Genomic DNA, 21,976 nt, shown 5'->3' with positions numbered 1-21,976 from the left:
AAACCATGGGGAGCTGCTGCCAGACAGAGTAAACAATACCGAGCTAGGTGGACCAAGGGTCTGACTCAGTAAACAGCAGCTTCGTATCAGCCACTGATAGTATGAATGAATGCATGCATGAATGATCATCAGTGAATTGAAATGACAGGGGAAAGGCAGAGTCTTGGCAGCATTTGTGCACTCAACACAGTGAAGCGGAGATGGGGATGGGATCTGGGGGCGAATGCAAAGAAATGTCCAGCCTGCCTGGCTTGCAGACATAAAGCAAAAGATGTCTTGTTTGCCATTGGGCTTCCAGTAGGGAGAGTAAGCCCAGGGGAACTTTACTTTCAAGAATGTGATCCCTGCTAACTGGGCAAAGAGGGCGCTCCCTTTTATTGAGCAGGGGGAGAGCAACAGTCTCTATATGGAGGGAAGGCCACTTTCTACCAGGATCCTTTCCTTCTGCCAGCTGCTCAGATATTCCCCTTAGGGGATCTTGGGGATGGAGCCACTCCGGGGAAGAGTATCGAGGTCCCAAGTTCCCTCCCTGGCGGCTTCTCCAAGAAAGGGCTGAGAGAGACTCCTGCCTCTGCAACCTTGGAGAAGCCACTGCCAGGCTGTGAAGGCAATACTGGGCTAGATAGACCAAGGGTCTGACTCAGTATATGGCAGCTTTCGATTTTCCTATGTTCCTTCCTAAACTGTCAGTTACACAAGTCTCAGGGTGGACCATAAACAAATAAAAAACCCAACGTTTAAAAACAAACATGAAAACATATGGTATACAAAACGCAGTTGAAGTCAATACAAATGCAACTAAAAGCCTAACATTTGGCCTACCTTCGGAGAGGATTGCTGGTCTGGTGGTAGCAAGCATGACTTGTCCCCTTAGCTAAGCAGGGTCCACCCTGGTTGCATTTGGATGGGAGACTTGATGTGTGTGAGCACTTTAAGATGTTCCCCTCAGGGGATGGAGACACTCTGGGAAGAGCATCTAAGGTTCCAAGTTCCCTCCCTGGCAGCATCTCCAAGATCGGGCTGAGAGAGACTCCTGCCTGCAATCTTGGAGAAGCTGCTGCCAGTCTGTGAAGACAATACTGAGCTAGATGGACCAGGGGTCTGACTCAGTATATGGCAGCTTCCTATGCTCCTCGAAGTTAAATACAGATGATACCTGCATGTACTCGAGAGAAACAGGACTCTGAATTTAAGACAATATCCTGATTTCTAATATCAAAAAACTTGCTCGTCTCTCTTGGATCCAGAGAAATACAGTAACTTGCCTCCTCGGTTGAGTCGAATGGTGCTTAGTCATGGCCAACTTGGCTGGGTTCTGAGCCACACGCTTCGCTATCTTCATCTGAGCTCCACCGGGGACCACGTTTTATCACAACGTGGCCATTACTGATGTTGTTATTATTGCACCAAAATCCCAGATAGCATTTATTGGGGGGAGGGGGGAGCAAGAGAGGAAACTACAGTACCCAGCATGCCGCGGCGCGTGGAGAGGAAGTGCTGTTAGGACGGAGACAGCTGCAGTTTGGGGAAGAGACATGCAGGATGAGCCGCGGGAGGGAGAGGGAGGTCGCTGTGCTCCTGGCTTCTCTCTTAGCGGGCAAAGCGGAGAGGCGCTCGCCCGGCGCGCACGCGTTGGGCTGGGGAGCCGAGCTGCAGAGGGAGGAGGAGGGAATAAGCCGCCCCGGCACGTGAGAAGGGATGCCGGCCAGGAGTTTCTGCAAAGTTTGACCCGCTTTCTCTGCAATCCAGTCCCCGAGGATGTTGCAGCAGGAACCCCAAGCCGGGCGGCTGCGTGTCTGCCTATGCATTGCCCTGCCCGGCACCCGAGGGGCATCGGATGCCACGGCTCGTCTGCATTGCTAGGAGAGAACCGGGCGGCGGCGGCGGCGGCGAGATCATGGAGCAGGAGGACCGCCCGGCTGCCGGCGAGGCTTCTCCTGCTGCAGCAGGTCGACGGATCAGGATTCAGGCACGCACCTGCCTCGCGCGCCCCGTCCCTCGCCAAGGCGCACGCCCGGCACCGCACACCCGCGCGTGTTGAGGACCGCTGGAAATGCACGCATACCTCTTGGCGTCTGGCTTTTCTTGAATATCAGCCTGCACGCAGCTCCTTGATTTCTGCCGGGCTGCAAAACGCGGGTGCCGATGGTTGCGTTGGCTCTGCTGCCGCTGCAGCCCTGGAGGGGATCCGTGGATGGCATCGGGACCTTCCTCCCCCCCCGCCCCACCGCCCCCCGCCTCTTTTGCAAAAGAGAGACGAGGCAAGAAGCATCTCTCCGGCCTCTCTGGACGGCTCGCCCCAGACCCAGAGCAGCTCTTCTTGGGCGCGCGGAGTTGGCGGACTAGGCATCTGAAAGAGACGAGCCCGGCTCCGGCAACCTCCAGACCCGCTTCTCCTCCGCTCTGAGGAGCTGCTCGGCCAGCCGTCCTGGATTGGCCTCTCTCTGCTGCCTGGGGAGACCGACGGCCGGCGCGGGATGGCCGAGGGCGGCGTGGGAGCTGCCGCGTGAGGCTCGCCGGCGGCCGCGCAGAGTAGCCAGCCCGCTGCAGACGCGCATCCCAGGAGGCCCCCCCGCCCCACACCTGGATGCGCGCATCCCGGCGCCCGGGCATGCTTGGCAAAGCGACTCCCTCCGGCTTGCAAGGAGGGCTGCCGAAGAGGACGGAGGTCAGGGCTGCGGGCGCCCGGGAGCCGGCGGCGGCGGCAGCGTGATCCTCCGCAGGCTGCACGGCCGAAGGAGGGCTCCGCTGGGGAGGGCGGGCGGGGGGCTGCCTCCTCGGCGGGGGGGGCCTCCCTCCCTCCCTCCCTCCTCCCCCCCTCCGCATCTCCCAGGTGGGTGTCACGGCAGATGTCACGGAGGGCGATTGTGCGCTCCGCGGTTGGGTCACTGAAAGCGCGATTGATGCGCAACGGGGCGCCCTGCCAGCGAGCCTGGCGGCCGGGGCTCGCCTCTCTCCCATCCATCCAGCTGCGGGAAGCGGCCGCCGAGGGTGGAGCAGCCTCTGCCGGCATCGACGGAGGACTGGAGGCAAAACTTTGCGGGGGGGGGGGATCCGTCCAAGCCCTCGTCTGCGGGCACAGAGGGCGCGCTTGGCCGCGGCGGAGAGGGGCCCTTCGGCGGGGCGGGGGGCGCGCTCCTCCTCGCCCTCCCCGGGACGCGTTAGGAGCCCGCCCGGCCTCGCTGCCGCTCGCGCCGTCGAGCCACCGGCGGGCTGCTTTCGGAGAGCCCGCCCCACGTGCGGAGAAGCACTCGACTTCGGCGGGGCTCGGTCAGTTGCTCTGCTGCGCTCTTTGGCGTCGCTTTCCGCACCGGAGGGGAAGGGAGGAATCGCTCTGACGGGGCGGGGGGCAAGATGCAGGGAGAGGGCTGGGCGGGGGGCGAGCAGGTGCCTGCCTAGGGGGTGCAAGTCAAGACTCAGGAAGGAGGGCCAAGTGTGTGTGTGTGTGTGTAAAAGTCAAGCCAAGCTGGGTTTCAGCTCATCCTTGGGTCAAGCCTGTCCGGGGACGTAGCAAGGTTGCAGGGGGCCCAAAGGCAAGATTTTAAAATGGGTCCCCCCCACCACTGAAGCTCAGCTCATGAAGTAAAGAAATCTTCAATGAGGCTGAAAAGTGGTCACAAAAAGCAGAGTTAATACTAATAATTATTATTATTATTAATAATAATAATAATAATGGTGTGTGTGTGTGTGTGTGTGTGCACGCGCCACAATCGAACATCATCCTGAATGATTTATTTTTAAGGTTTTGTAAATGGTGGACGATGCAAGTCCTTTAATGGTGCTCGAGAAAGAGATGCGGTTCTGGTCGTTCCAGGTCTTAACACCCACATCAGTTTCGGAGGATGAATACAACTGAAGGAAGCCCGGGCGTGGGTGCGTGGCCGGGGGAGTCAGTCATGTGACTTGCCTCTCCCCCCCCCAAGGCAGTGGGCCCCCAGACAACTGTCTCCCCTTGCCCGATTATAGTTACGCCCCTGATGCCTGTCGAGTCCTGTGGCCATTTTGCTTTGGGCAGAATTGTGGCTAAGACTTGTTGGGTGGATGTGACCAGTTACAGAGAAGGGATCAGATTCAGGCTCTCGTTGGAGCCGAAACAAGAAATGGTGGCACCTTCGAGACCTTTATTGTGGCATCAGCCTCCCTGGGCTCTCCATCAAAGGTATGCAGCCCTGGTGAAGCAGCCTCTCTGGTCCATGGAAGATGAAGTCACAATACCTTTGTTACGCCTTAGGATGCCACAGACACAAGACTCTGGGTTGGTTTGAAGGTTGTTCTCGGCGGTGGGGGGGGGGGAGAATCCCTCTTTCCTCTCATCTCTGAGGTTTTTCTTTTTAAATGCAAAACAGGGCAAATTTTGATGTGCCGCAAACACTCTATGATTTATTAATTACTGTGCTATTTATTGATAGTTATTTTTTCTTATATAACCAGCAAAACCTGTTTTCAGCAACCGGGAAAGGGTTAGGGGGTATATGTGTGTATGTTAAAACTGATTGTGATGGCCCTTTATTATGGTCAGTTTTTGATTTATTTATTTTTTAAAGTGCTTTTTTCTTTGTTTCCACCAAGGGGAAGTTATGAATGGAAGTCTGGAAGTGAAAACTCCATGAGGAGCTGAGGGCAGCAGGGGAAAAAGGGATGGATTTATTATTCATATAGACTGCCAGCACCCTGCTTTAAAAGAAAAATAAGAAATCCAAAGAATATAAAAAGGGAATCAAAGGCCAGTTTATGCTTGAAATGACATATTGCATTCAAAGGAGAGAAGGTTGACACGTGGCATCTTACAAGCAAGATCACCATATAATTATTTATTGAACTCCAGTTGCTTCCTTCTATATATATTTTCCCCCAAAGAATATTTAAAAATACTTTCAATTGTCATTTCAAGAGGAGCTACATACAAAGAAAGCCCCATGTATTTCATAAGTGCGGCTGACTGTTAGGACAGCAAATACTGGTCCTGGACTTGAATTAAAAACAAGCAAAACACTTTCCACGATGAATCTTCTATCCTATGGATACCGGTTCTGAGCTTACAGATGAGGAGGAACTCTATCTGATTGTGTCCTGCCTCACGTCAATGCCTAGCCTCCCTCAGGATTGCTGGAGTGTTTTGGGAATTTTACTGGTGCTGTGGGCCATGGGCTGCATTCAGAGCATTAGCTGCAAATCAAAAGGTTTTCGGGAAGGGATTACCGTCATTGAAGTCAAGGCCTCGATCGACCCCGTCCCCACCAACATCGATGAGTCGTCTAGTGTGGTTCTGAGATATCGGACCCCACACTTCCGGGCCTCGGCTCAGGTGCTGGTGCCAGCGCTCACCAAGAAAGAGACCTGGATCGTGGGCTGGATCCAGGCATGTAGTCATATGGAGTTCTACAACCACTATGGAGGACACGGAATGTAAGTGGAAGTATCTGTCGCCTGTTAGATTGACTCACAAAATGCATGTGGGGAGGGAGGGCTTGTACAGCCTGCGGGGACCAGTGGAGGGCAGCTTTTCCCTTGATTGCCATGTTGGGTCCCCACCTGAAGCGTGAGCATCTTCCCTGTAGGAATGAATAGCAACCCATCCGCTTGGAAGAGAAAAAAGTAAGTGGTGAGCTGAGGGACACCATTTTCACGGTGGCGAACGCTGCTCTCTGCCTAAAGACTCGGTTCTGCTTTTAACTGCAGAGTCGGCTTTTGAGACATGCTGAATTGGAGAGAATTCAGCATGTTGAGGGTGGACTTTTAGGAATTGCAGTGTGTGTGTTTCTATCTGAAAATTTTTTTACACACACACGAAGTCTCAGCTTCTTGAGACTCAACCAGCCTGGATCTTGCAGTACTCATGCAGACTGCTGGGGGTGGTAGATTTCAAGAGAGGGGGGAAAGGTTCGTTTTCTCTCGCTCCCTCCCATGCTCATTAAGGCTTCCACTCTCACTTGGCTGAAGAGGCTCAAGCTCGATGAGATCGCTCAACTATCTGAGTGCTTTATTGCTGCTTAACATGCCAGTGATGATTCTGGAGGGTGAAATGTTGGCATAGAGCAGGAGGAGGGAAATTTTTCAACCTCCTGGCATGCCTCCCTCGCCCCCTCCAGGATACCTCCTTCAGGAGCGGTTCGATACTCAACTCTCTCCAACATTCCCAGAAGCCTACAGAGCATAGTCCTTGCTGGGATTCACTGAGCGTGGCGACTGGGATTTTCTAAAGCATTGTTTTCATTTGCAAACTAATACACTTCTAGGCATGGAAGTGAGCCTGTAGAATTCATTATCTCATGTCGGGGTGGCCCTGTTTCCCTTCCATCTGATAGGCACCCACATTTGGAATGATTGAATTGGAGGGAGTGGTTCAAGTTCCTGTCATTGAAATGACCGTCTCTCGAGTCATGGCCGCTGGACCTTGGCAACAAGAGGCTGCCATTTTTCTGATGTGAGAAGGAAAGGCTTGGCCATTGGGGCTGCTTCAGTGCAGAAATGGGGAGCCCTTGCCTTGCAGATCACTGATCTCCCTCCGAAACCAGCCAAGAGTGTGTTGATGGGCTTCTTCTTACACAGATATACTGCCTTCTCCTTTTCAGCTTTCCACATATCCCTCTCCCCAAGATATTATGATAGCTCAGCGGTTTGTCAAATCTCTGAAGGGCTGCCCCATAGAAGGAGAGGGTTTGATCTATGTTCTTTGAGGGCAGGACTGGAAGGAACCAAGGAAGCAGGCTTGATGGTGAAGCCATCTGCCTTGAGCAGTGGTGGGCTCTTCTCTAGAGGTTTTCAGACAAAGGCTAGGATGGCCATATTCCTACATGGAACTGCATTGGACTAGAAGGCCCCTCCATGGATCTTTCCAACTTGAAAATTCGAGGCTTCTCCGGGAGCACCAGATTGCACTTCATCCAACGGATCACCCGAATGATCTGAAGAAGCAGGCGGTCTCCCCTGGAAGATTATGTCACAATGAATGTGTGGAGCTTTACCGTGCCACAAGACTGTTCAGAATATTTTTTTAGCAATGAAAAGGTAGGTAGGGGAACTAGTTAGTTGTGTCAGGTAAAAGAGAGGTCTCATTTTATAGCTGGTGCCGGAGTCCGCTTCTGTGCTCTGGGGTCAGCTTCCATTCGTTCATTTCTATGTTTTTTTCCCCTTTAGAATTTTTTTTTGTTTCAAGTCTGACCTGGGATTTGAACTTGAGTGATCTCCCTTCTCTATGAATTAAAAGTTATCAGGTGCTTGCTTGCCTAGGCGCTTCAAAAGAGCCTTGCCTAGGCTCTTCAAAATTAAATGATGATGCTGTACCTAAGGATTTGGAATCTTCTTTTGTTTTCTACAAGGCCTAGTTTATATACAGGTTCCCCCCCCCAAAAAATATTTACCATTCTGAAATATTTGTTCCAGTCCTGCAAACATTATTCTGTGGCATTCTTCTTAGATTTTAAGTCTACAGGCAGGGATTGTTCTTTCGTTTTAATTTCAAACAACTTCAGAACTGTTATTTATTGGTACCCTGCTTGTCTTTCTTCCATCTTGGACCTCGAGGTAACATGGCCTCAGACCTGGCCAACCTCATTTGTTTAGCTTCAGCAAAGTTGCTGCGTCTTGAGCTTCTTCTCTGGCTCTTGCTTTTTTTACCTGTTTCATTTGCCATCTTGTTTGCAAACATGGGGTGGGGTGTGTGGATGGATGGAACACCTCGAGGAACCCCCAAGAGTGCCGCTGTATCTCTGCATGCGTTTGCTTGATGTAAACAAGCCCTCGTGCTGCTGCTTCCCTTAGGAAGCAAAGGTTGGCATCCCTCCCCCATGACGATAAAGATCCAGCAAAGATGAGCCTCTTCACTGCAGCAGTTGGCTTGCTGCTCTGACGAAGCCACACTCAGCAGAGCGTCTTTCTGCTTGTGCTGCAGAGGTGATGGATTTCTCATTTGAAAGGATCTCCTATCCTCATTTAGCAAACGGAACCAGTCGTTCCGCTCTTCTGGAAGTTCCTTCCTTCTACAGCCTTGGGCAAGTCACTATTTATCTCTCAGCACCACCACCCCCTTGCCTGAATATTGAGTGAGGAATGTCTCGCTTTTGCTATTCACGTTGTGGTTGTGGGTATCAGTGTGGACCTAGATGTGCTGATCATGGAACTGACCCACGCAGTTGAGCAGTTCCTAATTCATGGGATGCCAAGAGGAAATTGTGGTCTTGCCCATGTAAGCTGGGCCTGTCGGGAAGGTCTGTATAAAGGTCCATGCCGAGGCCTCTTTTAAAACAAACAATATTCTAAAGGGAAGCTCTAAGATCAGCAGAGATCGTGCAAAAATTCCAAAAGGCTTGGAATCCTTGGTCTGCCACACAGAGCAGGGATCATCACTGTTTTTGAAATGAGGGCCGCTTTGGCAAAAGAAAATCTCTAGTGAGTGTCATGTGGCCATTTCACGCCAGTGCTAGGGTATGTCTACGGTCTTTAAGAGAAGCAGAGTTTATCAAGTCCCAAGGCCATCTTGGAAGGTGCATGTGGTGTGCTGGGAAGTGTAGTCCTTCCCAGTGCTTCTGTCACAGAGCTCTATGAAGGACTACACTTCCCAGCACACCATGTGCACCTTCCAAGATGGCAGTGTGGTACAAGAGCACTCTCTCTTCCTTGAAGGAGCCCCACTGGTGCTGGGCAGAGTGCACAACTGTGTGTGGGAACAGTCACCTCAAAAGTACTCGGGGCCTGCAGAGAGCATTTGGTGCCGGGGGCGGCATTATTTGTAACTTAGAGCAGGTAGCCAGGGAGTCTGGAAGCCACCACAGGCTCAGATCACTGGCACAGACCTTCAGCGAAAACGGCTTAGAACTTCCCTGAAGGACACCTTGCCCCTCACTACTGATGCAACGCGCAACCATGGGGCAGGGTTAGGTATGTTCTAGGACCGAGTCCAGATAGGCATGGCCCAGGGCCATACATGAAGAGGACATGGGTGACATACTGTGCAACATAATGTGCATGTGCAATGTGACGTTCGCACGGTTTCACAAGACCGCTGTTGGCCTAAGGGCGAGAATGGCACACATGCAGTTGTCCAGCTGACAGCCAGTATTGTATTGCCCATGACTCAAATTGCGCCACTGCATTCGTGCCGTTCTGGCATTGAGCACAACAGCTCCCTTTCACCACTGCACGTTGAGTTGTGGTGCACATGTGACTTTTGCACAGAATATTGGCCACACACTCCCTAGAATACGGGCCTGAAGGTAGGTAGGTAGGTCTGATGAGCCACTTGCTGGGTTGTGCGTTGGCTAACCTAAGAGGTGGTCACCCAGTGGGCATGGAGAGAGATAAGGGGAAGCTGTGGGGAGAGAAGCAGGAAGTTGCCCTCCTACAGTGGAAACTGGAAAGTCAGGTGGGCAGGTTGAGGTTCAAGATGGGATCCCACGCTCCCCTGATCTCCCTGCATGGCCACTCTCACTTAGACCCACAGCGGTCTTGTGGAACTGTGCAAACATCACATTGCTGTGTGCACATCATATTGCATAGCAGGGCGCTGTGCAGAATGCACATTTTGCGATCCCCACCTGGGCTGACCCACCTGGGCGGCAGCTCTTGGTTGCCTTCCGTACGACGGTGTGTACGTGAATGTTTGGGTAGTCTCCGGGAGCAGCAGGGGGAGGACTCCCTCCAAAGCAGGCACCGTCAAAGCCAGGAGGAAACTGAGACAATCCTGTGTTGCTGGGCTCCTCTGTGCCTTGAGCCCCTTATGTAAGCAGGAAATCCCTGGATCTGACAGGCTGGATGTCTGGCCGTGCGGCGGCCTTGAACGCATGAGAAAAGCGCTTGCCCCACAGGCGGCGGACGGACACTGACTCAGAGGGCTGCCAGAGCAGATGCCTGGGGGGTTTGGCTGCACTGATGCCAGCCAGATCTCTGGGGCGGGGGGCGGGGTGAGGGGGCAGGGTGGAAATGTCCCTGACGTCATGTGAGAATCCCTCTGGCTGGCCTTTTTCAAAAAAGCTGGAAGGAGGAGAGCAAAGAGCAGGCGGCCTCGCCAGGAAGAAGAAGATAGCTGGAGTGGGAGAGCAGATAAGGCGGTGAAGAACGGCAAGAGGTCTGCTCCCTAGGAAGGTCACAAAGTGCTTGAAGCTGCAGGGGACCCTACTTCCTCCTGTGTATTTCAGGCGTCAGTCTCGGGGGGCCGTGGGGCTCAAACCCCCCTCCGGATTTCCTGGGGGGTGGCAATGTCCTCCCCACCCCGTGGCGGGTAGCATCAGCAAACTCTCGTGCTCAAGTTCCTCAGTCAGTTGAACCGCACAATCTTGTGTTGTCTTTGTAGCAACTTCACAAGTTCTTAGGATACACGGCTGCCTCTCCGGGCCTGTTGACTTTATGATTCTCTGATTAGAAGTGGTAGGACCAAGAGAAAAGCTAGTGGTGCTCTCTGCAGGCAGGTGCTCTGCCTGGAGTAGCCGCATCCCCTAAGGGGAAGATCTTCCAGTGCTCATATGTAGTCTCCCAGTCAAATTCACACCAGGGTGGACCCTGCTTAGCAAAGGAGAGAATTCGTGCTTGCTACCATGGAGGCAATGGTCAACCCCTCCTGTATTCTTCCAAAGACAACCTGCTCGCCAGGAGTCGACACCAACTCGACAGCACACTTTACCTTTACCTTACCACTAAGCATGTGCCCTATGCCCACCCCCACCCCTGGAAATGAGAAGTCTACGCCCCTCATTTCAGGCATCCTTGGTATATCCTCTCTGTCCTGCCCTTTTATCTGCCCACTTTAGGAAACCTTGATCTCACCGCCAGCACCTGGATATTTTGTGGAATTACGCTCTGTTGCCAGATTTGCCTTATTTTAAGCCAAAATTTTGGGTTATGGCCCATTTGACCCACGAGTATACCCCTTGGCACGACGATGATGCAGCCTGTCCTGTGGGCACCTCAAAGCTAGTTCTCTGGGGTGACAATCCCCAGCCCCGCACCCCCCCCTCCGGTCGAGCAAGCACCTGCAAGATCACCACGGCAGGTGTGGGGGTGTCCGAACGAATATTCGGACACACGGTTATTGTGACTGCTTGAGGCAGCAAATAGCAGCGGCGTGGCTGCTTTCTGGGAAAAGTTGATCTGTAGAAATATGTGGCATTGTGAGTTCACCTCTCGTGTCTACTCTGAAAGCTGGAGTGACTGTGCAGAAAAACAAGGGGCAAGAATGGCCGGTGGGCAGCCGTGACTGAGTCTTTGACTCTGAAGACCAGGTGGCAGCCATGAAATTGATTCAAGAGGCTTGGGGTCCAAATGTGGCCACCAGAAAGCTTCCTGGCTGGCCTTCCACATAGCCCTGGTCTTCAGGACTGACCGATTGTGCAAACCTCCATGCATGTTGGGTCGCACAGTTGTGCGGGTTTGCTCTTGTGCACATGCAGGATGGAGCCGATGCTCAGTTTGTGCAGTATTTGGAAATATTGGCTGTGCTATAGTATGACTGCGCTTGTGCCGTTTTGTGTGCGCGCGCATGAGCAGTGTGCAAAAGCATGAGGACATCTCTCTAGAGGAGAGCTGGTCTGGTGGGAGCAAGCATGGCTTGTCCCCTTCACTAAGCAGGGTCCACCCTGGTTGCACATGAATGGGAGACTTGATGTGTGAGCACTGGAAGATATTCTCCTTAAGGGATGGAGCCGCTCTGGGAAGAGCAGATAGGGCTGAGAGAGATTCCTGCCTGCAACCTTGGAGAAGCCGCTGCCAGTATGTGAAGACAATACTGAGCTAGATAGACCAAGGGTCTGACTCAGTATATGGCAGCTTCCTATGTTCCAACATGCACAGAAGTTTGCCGGGTGTGTCAGCCAAGGTCTGCCCGGCTGAGGCACTGGCACTTGCAAATTGGGTAGCTCAGGTGAAGAGAGAGTGGGGTGGAAGCAGGAACTGCTAATGCCTCCCCCCCGCCCGCATTCTGCACCACTTCTGTGAGCTGCTTCCTGTTTTGTCGAGCCATCACTGAGGAAGCAGCCCCCGCGATGTTACAACACAACCCGCTTCCTGTTACACCCTGTTTGTGGTGAACTGTCCCTTTGCTTGCCTCTGTGTGAGCATCGGTGAATTTGTTTCATCGTTCTGTATTTCTAGAAAAAAGAGCAATCTAGTTTCTCGGTGGCCAGGAAGCCATGACATAAAACGTACATTTGAACTGAGGATGTGCCCCCTGTGAGATCTCTGAGTCATCGACACCCTGAAAGTGTGTGTGTGCGGGGAGTGCAGTGTTCCCTAAGGCATGCACATGTGCACACACTCACACTTTTAAAATGATTGCTCAGTTGATTTTAAATCCCGCTCAAGTTGAATCCGGAAGGCCCCCCTCTGAATGCAGGTGCGCATGCACCGGCTTGATCGTGCCGCCCAGAACGAAACTCATTCCACACAGAGATGGAAAAAGAATTGGGGCGCTGCTGGGGTGTTGTGCATGCAAAAGAGAGAAGAGCAAGGGTGATGAACCAGGGCCACAGGCTGTGCACTGTTGGAGACCGACAACACACAGTCTGTTGTCATCCAGTCCGTGCTTCCCCTCTGTGCAGAGAGCCTCAAACCCCCGAGATTCTCAGATGTCGTTAGCTGTCATGTTCCAGGGAGAGGGGAGACAGATCCGTTGTGGAATCAAAAACCTTAGCCACAGGGTGGCAAAATACCTTGTACCATTGTGGAGGCCACAAGGATTCCTCAGAGAGCCGTGTATTCAAGTGAGAACGAATTTGGGGATTCGGATCCTAGCTCTGCCTGGAACCAGCTCACAACCTCCATGCTCACATCGATGTTATTTTGCCTGTCGCCGCACCCCGCAAATCCTTCTTGACTGTTCACATATTACATACTGACATGTGCTGAAATATTTGATTGATTGATTGATTGATTAAGTGCTGTCAAGTGGGTGTCGACTCTTAGCGACCACATAGATAGATTCTCTCCAGGGTGATCTGCCTTCAACTTGGCCTTGAAGGTCTCTCAGGGGTGCATTCATGGCTGTCGTCATCGAGTCCATCCACCTCGCTGCTGGTCGTCCTCTTCTTCTCTTTCCTTCAACCTTCCCCAGCATTATGGACTTCTCCAGGGAGCTGGGTCTTAGCCTAAAGTATGATAGTTTGAGTCTGGTCATTTGTGCCTCGAGTGAAAATTCTGGATTGATTTGTTCTAGGATCCATTTCTTTGTTTTCCTGGCTGTCCATGGTCTCCTCAAAAGTCTTCTCCAGCACCAAAGTTCACAAGCAAAGTTCTCTCAGGGGTGCATTCCTTGCTGTCATGATTGAGTCCATCCACCTGGCTGCTGGCCGTCCTCTTCTCTTTATCCACCAGCAAATTCTGTGCTTCCCCCTGCATGGAATACACACAGCCCCAATTTCACGCCATTGTGGAATTACCAGCCATGCAGGTTAAATGGCAGAAGCGTTCCTGCCCTCACATATTTGGCCTCGACAAGTTTTCCTTGGATCGAGGAGCCGGCTCAGAAATGTAGAAGCCTGACAGAATTACTGGGTTGAGTGGTGGTACTCTCTGTCTCCTTTACAAGTACCACGCATAGAAGAGAAAACCCGGCTGCCTGCGACAAATAAAGATTGTATTAAATAACTCTCCTCTGAATAAGGAGTAAATTAAACAGCCACTTAATGGCATAGTGGGGAAATGACTTGACTAGCAAGCCAGAGGTGCCCGGTTCGAATCCCCGCTGGTATGTTTCCCAGACTATGGGAAATACCCGTATCGGGCAGCAGCAATATCGGAAGATGCTGAAAGGCATCATCATCTCAGACTGCGCGGGAGATGGCCATGGTCAACCCCTCCTGTATTCTACCAAAGACAACCACAGGGCTCTGTGGGTGCCACGAGTCGACACCGATTCGACGGCACCCTTTACCTTTTAAATAACTTTCTTCTGGCACCAGTGTACTGCCATAGTGCACAGAGCAAGGATGCATCAGTGATTAATGAGAGAGCAGCTAACAGAACGTCACAATCGACTGCACCAGTGCAGCAAGGAAACCACCATTTTCAATCGTCTCCCTTCCCCAGGAAGGGCTTCTGTGTCACATGAAACCTGAGGGTTGAGCAGTGCTGGGTGGCACAGAAGGTTTCCTGGGGAAGGGGAGGGAGTCAAAAGTTGCCACTTCCTCCCTGCACTGCTGACGTTTGTTAAGAAGTTCTGTTAGGCTTACTCTCTCAGTCATTTACTCTAAAATTCAATGTTACCGAAGTGGCCATTCGCTCCTCGGTCTCCATCACAGTTTTTAGAAAGCGTGTTAAATCTTGGCTTTTTACCCAGGCTTTTATATGATTGTCTCTACTGCTGCTTCTTTGTATTTTTGTACAGTTTTTATGCTTGTGTTTTAAATCTTCTTAGTCAGATGTGTTTGATATTTTAGCTTAATATTTTAATTGCGTCATTTTTATAGTCTTGTTTTTAATTTTTGTGTAAACTGCCTTGGAGTTGTTTTAATGAAAGGCAGTATATAAATTCGACTATCAATCAATCACCCAATTAAAACCAGATGTACAAATTAAAACCCCACCAGGAACAGACCAAGAATAAAAATTAAAACGCCTCTCTAAAAATATGAACGTTACAAACTCCAAAGAAGGGAGCTTGGGGAAGCACATCCAGGCAGGTGTTATTTCAACGCCGAGGGGACCCAATTTGGAGGAACTGGAATCCACAGCAAATTGCCCCCGTTCCAATTCCAGAATTAATTTATGAAATTATCTGAGTTAAGCTGGAGGAACTAGAGAGGTGACCTGTACAACATACAGAACAAGGAACTGTGGGGTGTGCTAGTGTGTATGTGAACTCTGCATTTTACCCCATGCCCTGTGTCCATTGAAAGGTGAGGAATCTTCCACACCTAAAGGTCTGTAAACTTTTAAAATGTAATCACTGTTTATTACATTATGTTTGTTTGTTTGTTGATTAGTCAAATGTTCTGGGAATGTTCAATTCAGTTCAGGAGTGTTCAGATACCTTTAGGAGTCTGTGAGATATTCTGGGATTTACATACTGGGCTATTTCTTCTGAGAGGTCCATAAGAACAGCCCCAAGGCCCATCTAGTCCAGCATCCTGTTTTGCACAGTGGCCCACCAGATGCCGCTGGAAGCCACAGGCAGGAGCTGAGGGCATGCTCTCTTTCTTGCTGTTACTCCCCTGCAACTGGTACTCAGAAGAATCCTGCCTTTGAGGCTGGAGGTGACCTATAGCCCTCCGAAAGGTTGATAGACCTTTCGCGAGACATGAAGTCATCCAAACCCCTCCTAAAGCCATCCAGGTTGTTGGCCTGCAGAGGTGAAAATCTCTCCCCCACTCCCCCAGATATGCAGATTTTACTTTAAATCTATAAACAGCTGCTAAACTCTCCAAACCTAGGCATTATTTCTTGCTGGATGAATGGTTGCATAAGGTTTAAGAGATTTTAATAAGGGCAAAAAAAATAAATCTGGTTACATAAAACTGAGAGAAGGGTATATGAAAGAGAGTTTTGAACAGGCCTCCTGTCCCCTTCTTTCCTTATGGAATGAGAGTTTTGATATTCATCATAATGTTAATTTAATTTATTTTAAAATAGGGCATCCCTTATAGGTTTGTAACACAAGTTTAATAATAAGTGGGGGTGGTGGTATTTAAATATGTACTTCACTACGTGGCTAGATGCCAGAGATAGGCAAAGTTGCTTCCCTGGATGAGTTTTCAGGCTTGCATGCTGAGCAGCAAGCAAGATACAGAGATGGGCCAAACCTCAGTGATAGGACACAGTCTTCCAAGCTTTTGTTTAAGAATCAGGTCTGGGAAAGTCACTGCCTGAGACCCTGGAAAGCTGTTGCCTGTCAGTGTAGACAATACTGGTCCAGACGGATTGAGAATCTGACTCAGTATATTGAACATAGGAAGCTCCTTTATATCGAGTCAGACCATTGGTCGATCTACAGTGAGGGAAATAAGTATTTGATCCCCTGCTGACTTTGTCCGTTTGCCCTCTGACACAGAAATGACCAGGCTATAATTTGAATGGTAGGTTTATTGTAGCTGTGAGAGACAGAATAACAACAAAGTGGATAAAGAGAAGCTTTATCCATAATCCACTTGGTCCATAATTGTCAGAACAGAAGAAGTTGCCTTCTGCGACTGAGTCCGACAACCTCAGCACACTATCTCGCTCAGTTTTGTCCACACCAGGGTTCCCCCGCCTTTTAAAATGAGTTTATCCCTTCTGTCACAAAGCTTCAGCTCAGGTTCCCCATGGAGATGGTGTGTCTGTGTGCGCGCACAAATGTCATGCCTTGTGACCTGAGATCCTTTTCGTAGGCGAGGCCCTTTAGTAGGCGACACCCACACACAATCCCTTTGAGTCTCTGCGACTGGCTTGTTGACAGGTCAGTGGATGGAGTTTTTTTGGACTGGCCAAATTCGCCCCCTCCCTGCCTCATGTGCTGGCAGCACTGGCGTGCACTTTGCACGTTGACGGCCGCACGCCTTCCGGGGCACAGGAAGAAGCAGGTCTCCTTGTCAGCCATAAAAAGGGCCGTGAAGTCCTGCTGAAGCCCGTAGGCGGATTTAATTGCTTGTGAAAGCCAACGTTAGCCACTTGCGAGTCGAGCGAGGCTGTGGGTTGTGCAAGTTTCCTCCCCATAGATGCATGTTTCCTGTCAGTATCATGCCATCTGCTTCTGCAGCCCACTTTGTTTTCCTATACAGCTGTGGCTCACTCATCTCCCCCTCCGCCCAGCTTCTTGTTGCAAAAGCATTGCCGCACCAGCTCAGACCAAGAATAAACCGGGGTTTATTCTGCGTGTTCCCTACAACTGCACAAGAAGCCGGTGCCGCCCACCCCCTCACGATCCGTGAGCACCTTCCAAACCTTTTCTAGTTGGAAAAAAGAAAAAACATTAACAGTGGGAAAGGAAAACAAGAATGAAAAGAGGACTCAAGACAGGGTTTCTCAATGTGTGGGTCCCCAGATGTGATTGGACTTCAGCTCCCATAATCCCCAGCCCCAGTGGCCTTTGGTAGGAATTATGGGAGTTGAAGTCCAATTACATCTGGAGACCCACACATTGAGAATCCCTGACTTAAGAGATGGGGAGGGGGAAGGGAGGGAGGGCAGAAAAAGAAGAGAAGGGAGGGGAAAGGTGTGTTGCAAAGAATAGATGAGACGCTCTTCTTTCCTTAAACTATAGAGAGGATGGAGACCCCCTGCCTGCACTGAGGAGGGGGTGGGTGTAGGGGCAGCACAACAAATAAATCCAGTTTGCAGCTTGGGAATAATCCACCTTTGGAACGATTCCACCAGGAGTTGATGGAGAATCTTACAGAGGATTTTACCGTAAGGGAGGCAGGGGGGATGCAGACAGATAGTATGGACCAGGGATTCTCAACGTTGGGTCCCCAGATGTTATTGGACTTCAACTCCCATAATCCCCAGCCAAAGGCCACTGGGCCTGGGCATTATGGGAGTTGAAGTCCAATAACATCTGGGGACCCAACTTTGAGAATCCCTGGTATGGACTGTCAGAGGACCACAACAGAGTGAGACTGACACATCTGTAGTGTAAGGAGAAACTCCTGTTTTATGGACAATGCTCTCTAGAAATGCACAAACACGTGCACACCAGTATATGTAACTGGCCGTCTGGAAGTCAAACCTGGTCTGTGAAGCCGGACACTCCGCTGGGCTTAGGCCTTGTCTCAGTCTCAGGGAGATGTTGCCTCCTAAGGAGCCTGTGCTGAGCCGATGTTCCTGGAAGGCCAGTGATGCCACGGGAGTGTTTTTCAAGAGTTCTATATTTCTTAGGAAGGGTGAAGGAGGAACACAACTGATGCAGACAACAAGGCCCAAGAGGACCCTGGGAATTGTAGCATGACGCAGCAGAGGGCCCTGGGAATTGTAGCATGACGCAGCAGAGGGCCCTGGGAATTGTAGCATGATGCAGCAGAGGGCCCTGGGAATTGTAGCATGACGCAGCAGAGGGCCCTGGGAATTGTAGCATGACGCAGCAGAGGACCCTGGGAATTGTAGCATGACAAAGCAAGGTTGAAGACAGGAGTCTCGCTCAACCCTATCCGGAGATGCTGCCAGGGAGGGGACTTGAAGCCTTCTGCTCTTCTCAGAGCAGCTCCATCCCCCGAGGGGAATATCTTCCAGTGCTCACACTTCTAGTCTCCCATTCATATGCAGCCAGGGCGCAGGATTTCCTGCCAGCCAGTGCAGTAGCTAAAAAAGTATTCTTGAACAGAATTGCTGGTCTTGTGGTAGCAAGTATGAATTGCCCCCTTTGCTAAGCAGAGTCCACCCTGGTTTGCATTTGAATTGGAGACTGCATGTGTGAGCACTGTAAGAGATTCCCCTTAGGAGATGGGGCTGCTCTGGGAAGAGCAGAAGGTCCCACGTTCCCTCCCTGGCAGCATCTCCAGATAGGACTAAGGGAGACTCCTGCCTGCTGTCTTGGAGAAGCCGCTGCCAGTCTGGGTAGGCAATACTGAGCTAGATGGACCGATGGTCTGACTCAGTATATGGCAGCTTCCTATGTTCCTTATATTCTTCCCGGGATGTGGGCGTTGATTGGCAGTTGGCCCTGCAAAAACCAGTCTCTGGTCCATGTGTGGTCACAGAATAGATCCCGACAGGAAGGAGCCCAGAAGCCTGTTTGGAGTTGGTGGGCTGACAGTGGCCATCTAGTAGCTGGTTCCCTCCGAAGTTTCCCTCATTGCCTTCTGGTGCTCATTCCCTGGTTGGTTTCCAGACCTCAGCCCTCCCCATCATGGTTGCCAATCAGTCAATCAATCAATCAATCAATCAATCAATCACTCAGTCAAAGTTTATTATGGTCTATGACCAGCACAACAAGGGGAAAAAGAAAAAGGAAACAACTAAAATATAAATAACAGTTTAAAAGATAACAAGTCAACAGTCTAACCCACCAGCAATCTTATAACTGGAAGGTTATAGAGTAGCACTAGGATTCTTAATTAAAACCTGACGCCATCTTGGAGCTGCCACACAGAAGCCCGTCACCTTTCAAGTGATGGCAGGAATACTGTCCTCAAGCAGGAAAGCCACTTGTTGACTAGGTGAATTTCCTGGAAAACGAGCCCGCAGTGGAGATATTAACTCTAAACGTAAGTCCCTATAAAAGGAGCCGTGAAGCAAAACATGTCCGATGGTTTCAACTTCCCCATCACCACAGGGGCATAGATGCTCCGCAGCCGATCGACTGTTTCTATAGGGCAGCCCCATAGAGCAGAGCATACCAAGCGCATGGTCTCTGCCAACAGCCACTGATTCTGTGATTCCTCCCCCTCCCGTGCAGGTCAAGCTGGGAACTCCCGGACCTCCTGGAAGGCAAGATCCGAGCCATTAGTGACTCCGACGGTGTGAATTACCCCTGGTATGGAAACACCACGGAGACCTGCACAATTGTGGGCCCCACCAAGAAGGAGGCGAAGTTCAGCGTCAGCATGAACGACAACTTCTACCCCAGCGTCACGTGGGCCGTGCCCGTGAGCGACAGCAACGTGGCCAAGCTCACCAAGATCCACCGAGACCAGAGCTTCACCACGTGGCTGGTGGCCACCAACACCTGCACCGACGAGATGGTGATTTTGCAGACCATCAAGTGGCGGATGAAGCTGGGCATCGAGGTGACCCCGAGCAAACCGTTGGGGCACCGGGCCAAGCTGCAGGAACCCTCCGCTCAAGAGCAGCCGCAGATCCTCGGCAAGAATGAGCCAATACCACCTAGTGCCCTAGTCAAGCCCAACGCCAACGACGCCCAGGTCCTCATGTGGAGGCCGACTGAGGGGACGCCTCTCGTGGTGATTCCGCCCAAGTATCGGTAGTGCCTGCAATGTCCCAGTGGCATGTGGCGGGGTGGGGGGAAACCCCTTCTGTGTTTAAGGAAACAGACATTTAAGCAAAAACAGAGATGTACTTTTAACTTATTTCACGAAGAGAGAGAGAAAAAAAAATGCAACCATTCTACCTTCTCCCATTAGAACGGATTTCACTGTGCTATGGAAGCTCAAAGGAGGACCCCCCTCTTGATGCTTGGGGGGTGCTGACAGACTGCATTTCTGAACGCAAACACACACACACACACACACGCACTTAAACGTTTCTTTTCTTCCTTTGATTGTTGTTTGAAGCTCAGTCTCATTCACTCAGTTCATCGAGAGAGAATTTTACGTGGGGATTTTATTTTGAGTCGAGAGGAGAGAGAAAATACAAATAGTATCCCTTGGGAAGGGGAATTGATGGGAGAGGTTCTTGTTTCTAGAGCGAAAATGTTGGTTTTTTTATTTTTGGAGGAGGAGGAGGAGAGTTGAGGAAGGGTTTTTTTAAAAAAAAATGTCACAAACTGCAAACCCAACTTAGTCACGCGGCCTTATGTAGATTTTGCTTTGCATTGCCAAACTTTTGCCTTAAACTGCATCGAAAAGGAACAAAGAAAAAGAAAAAAAGGGAAGTGAGCAAGATTCTCTTTTTAATTACTGGATATTAAGGGGAAATATTTTGATCTGGATGCCGATCAGAACTTTTATCTGACTTTTATCACAGTTCTGAAGGATGGCGGCCATCTTTTCTCCCCGCTTTTGACAGCATGGCTGAATAGGCTGAAACACCCCTGGCAGAACTAGCCTAGGGAGAGAGGGATGAACCCCCTGTTAATTTCTGCCTCTTTGCAGCTGCTGATGAATATGCAGAGGGGAAACAGCACTTCTAAGTTGCAGGGGGTGGCGTGGGTGGGGATGGTTTGGGCTTCCTCGCTGGGATGGGGTAACCAAGAGCATGCCATTTTCTCCTTCCTGGCAAGCATCTGCCAGGAATGAGAGTGCCCTTCCTTGAAGGAAGGGAAACCCAGCAGCACCTGAGATTGTAGGCTGCCAGTCTGTGCAGAGTAATTGCCTTGACCTCTTTATCGCACCAGCCCCTCCCTCCCACCCCCAACTCCTTTTGGGAGGCCCTGCTTCCCAGGCTGAGCAACACAAGAGTTCTAAAGGCAGGGGGAAGGGGAAAAACATTTTTAAGAGGGGGAAACATCATTAAAAAAAAAAGATATGTAGGCACTGGAATAAAACCCCCGTGCCTAGAGTTGCCATGCCCACCCACCCCCCAAATTTCAGGTTTCACCCGGATTTTAAGCATCTCACCCAGATTGCTTAGCCCACCTGGATTCTCCCACATTTCAGCTTTCTTCTTCTTCTTCTTCTTTTTTTTTTTAAAGGCTAAGCTCTAGCCCTTGCAGAAGCGGAGTGATGGAGCAAAAGGTGCAGCCACAATTCTGCTCAGAAATGATCTCCCAGCCAGTTTACATAATCTGCAAATTAGGCACCCAGATTTGGAAATCCAGAATCTGGCCACCCTACTGTGCCACACAGTTTGTTTCTGGCATTCACAGAAACAAAACTCTCCCTGTAAACAATATCGCTTCGGACTGGAGCGTGATAGGGTGGATTTAAAGACCAACAAATGAGCAAGGTTGCTCAAACGTTTGAAGGGCAGCCACCCTGGAAGCCCTTTCTGTGGAACTGAGTAGACATTTGCTGCCTGGAAATGCTGGTACAGCACATCTGCAGTATGCTACTGAAATGACTCAAACGGCTGCACTTGTCTGGAGTTCAGTTACTGCTGGGCGATCCAGAGGTGGTTTGCAGGATGGGTGGAGTGTCTTGAAAGCAGTGCCTGAGTAGCTTTTACGTGCCTCCTGGGCAGAGGTATTTGGCTAGAGTGGCCTTTTCCGAAGCAACTTCTCCCACCCTCTGTCACTTTATGCAAGGGGATGCAATGCATTACTATATATGTATGTATGTGTGTATGTACACACACAGAGAATGGGGCAAAATGGGTCAGAAGTGATGGACTTCTGAACTACGGCTTCTGCAGAAGTTAAGGGTGGAGGATCAGGCTGCTTGATGCAAATACTTTTGCCATTTGCCATGTTCAGCCAGACCGACGTTTTTGGATGACTTCCGGGAAGTGGGGAGTTTTGATC

The 21,976-nt window shown here is 50.7% G+C and overlaps 2 protein-coding genes across 3 annotated transcripts; one reads left to right on the top strand and one right to left on the bottom strand.

The window, feature by feature from the left end:
- Window positions 1-1,208: 1,208 nt before the first annotated feature.
- On the bottom strand, window positions 1,209-4,001 carry LOC128339049 (serine/arginine repetitive matrix protein 1-like). The gene is made up of 3 exons (XM_053282517.1): window positions 3,971-4,001; window positions 2,066-3,395; window positions 1,209-1,650 (listed from the first exon to the last, which is right to left on the bottom strand). The coding sequence occupies exons 1-3, from the start codon at window positions 3,999-4,001 to the stop codon at window positions 1,458-1,460; spliced, it is 1,554 nt and encodes a 517-aa protein (XP_053138492.1). The 3' UTR covers window positions 1,209-1,457.
- Window positions 2,814-20,116, top strand: FAM78A (family with sequence similarity 78 member A). Of its 2 annotated transcripts, none has more exons than XM_053282578.1 (3): window positions 2,814-2,833; window positions 4,570-5,406; window positions 19,295-20,116. In XM_053282578.1, the coding sequence occupies exons 2-3, from the start codon at window positions 5,018-5,020 to the stop codon at window positions 19,821-19,823; spliced, it is 918 nt and encodes a 305-aa protein (XP_053138553.1). In that variant the 5' UTR covers window positions 2,814-2,833; window positions 4,570-5,017; the 3' UTR covers window positions 19,824-20,116. The 2 variants fall into 2 exon arrangements, with proteins under 2 accessions (XP_053138553.1, XP_053138552.1); XM_053282577.1 differs by lacking the exon at window positions 2,814-2,833 and adding an exon at window positions 2,882-3,270.
- The last annotated feature ends 1,860 nt before the right edge of the window (window positions 20,117-21,976 follow it).

Source organism: Hemicordylus capensis, chromosome 17 (assembly GCF_027244095.1).
Source record: "Hemicordylus capensis ecotype Gifberg chromosome 17, rHemCap1.1.pri, whole genome shotgun sequence".
Lineage (NCBI taxonomy): Eukaryota > Metazoa > Chordata > Lepidosauria > Squamata > Cordylidae > Hemicordylus > Hemicordylus capensis.
Note: the sequence above shows the minus strand (reverse complement) of the source record. Positions and strands in the feature narration are given on the sequence as shown.

Coding starts and splice junctions, on each gene's coding strand:
- FAM78A (XM_053282578.1), top strand. CDS start 5,018: ATGGATACCGGTTCTGAGCTTACAGATGAGGAGGAACTCTATCTGATT. Junction 5,407..19,294: donor CACTATGGAGGACACGGAAT/GTAAGTGGAAGT, acceptor CCTCCCGTGCAG/GTCAAGCTGGGAACTCCCGG.
- LOC128339049 (XM_053282517.1), bottom strand. CDS start 4,001: ATGGCCACAGGACTCGACAGGCATCAGGGGC. Junction 3,396..3,970: donor ACTCGACAGGCATCAGGGGC/GTAACTATAATC, acceptor TGCACCCCCTAG/GCAGGCACCTGCTCGCCCCC. Junction 1,651..2,065: donor GAAAAGCCAGACGCCAAGAG/GTATGCGTGCAT, acceptor CTCCCTCTGCAG/CTCGGCTCCCCAGCCCAACG.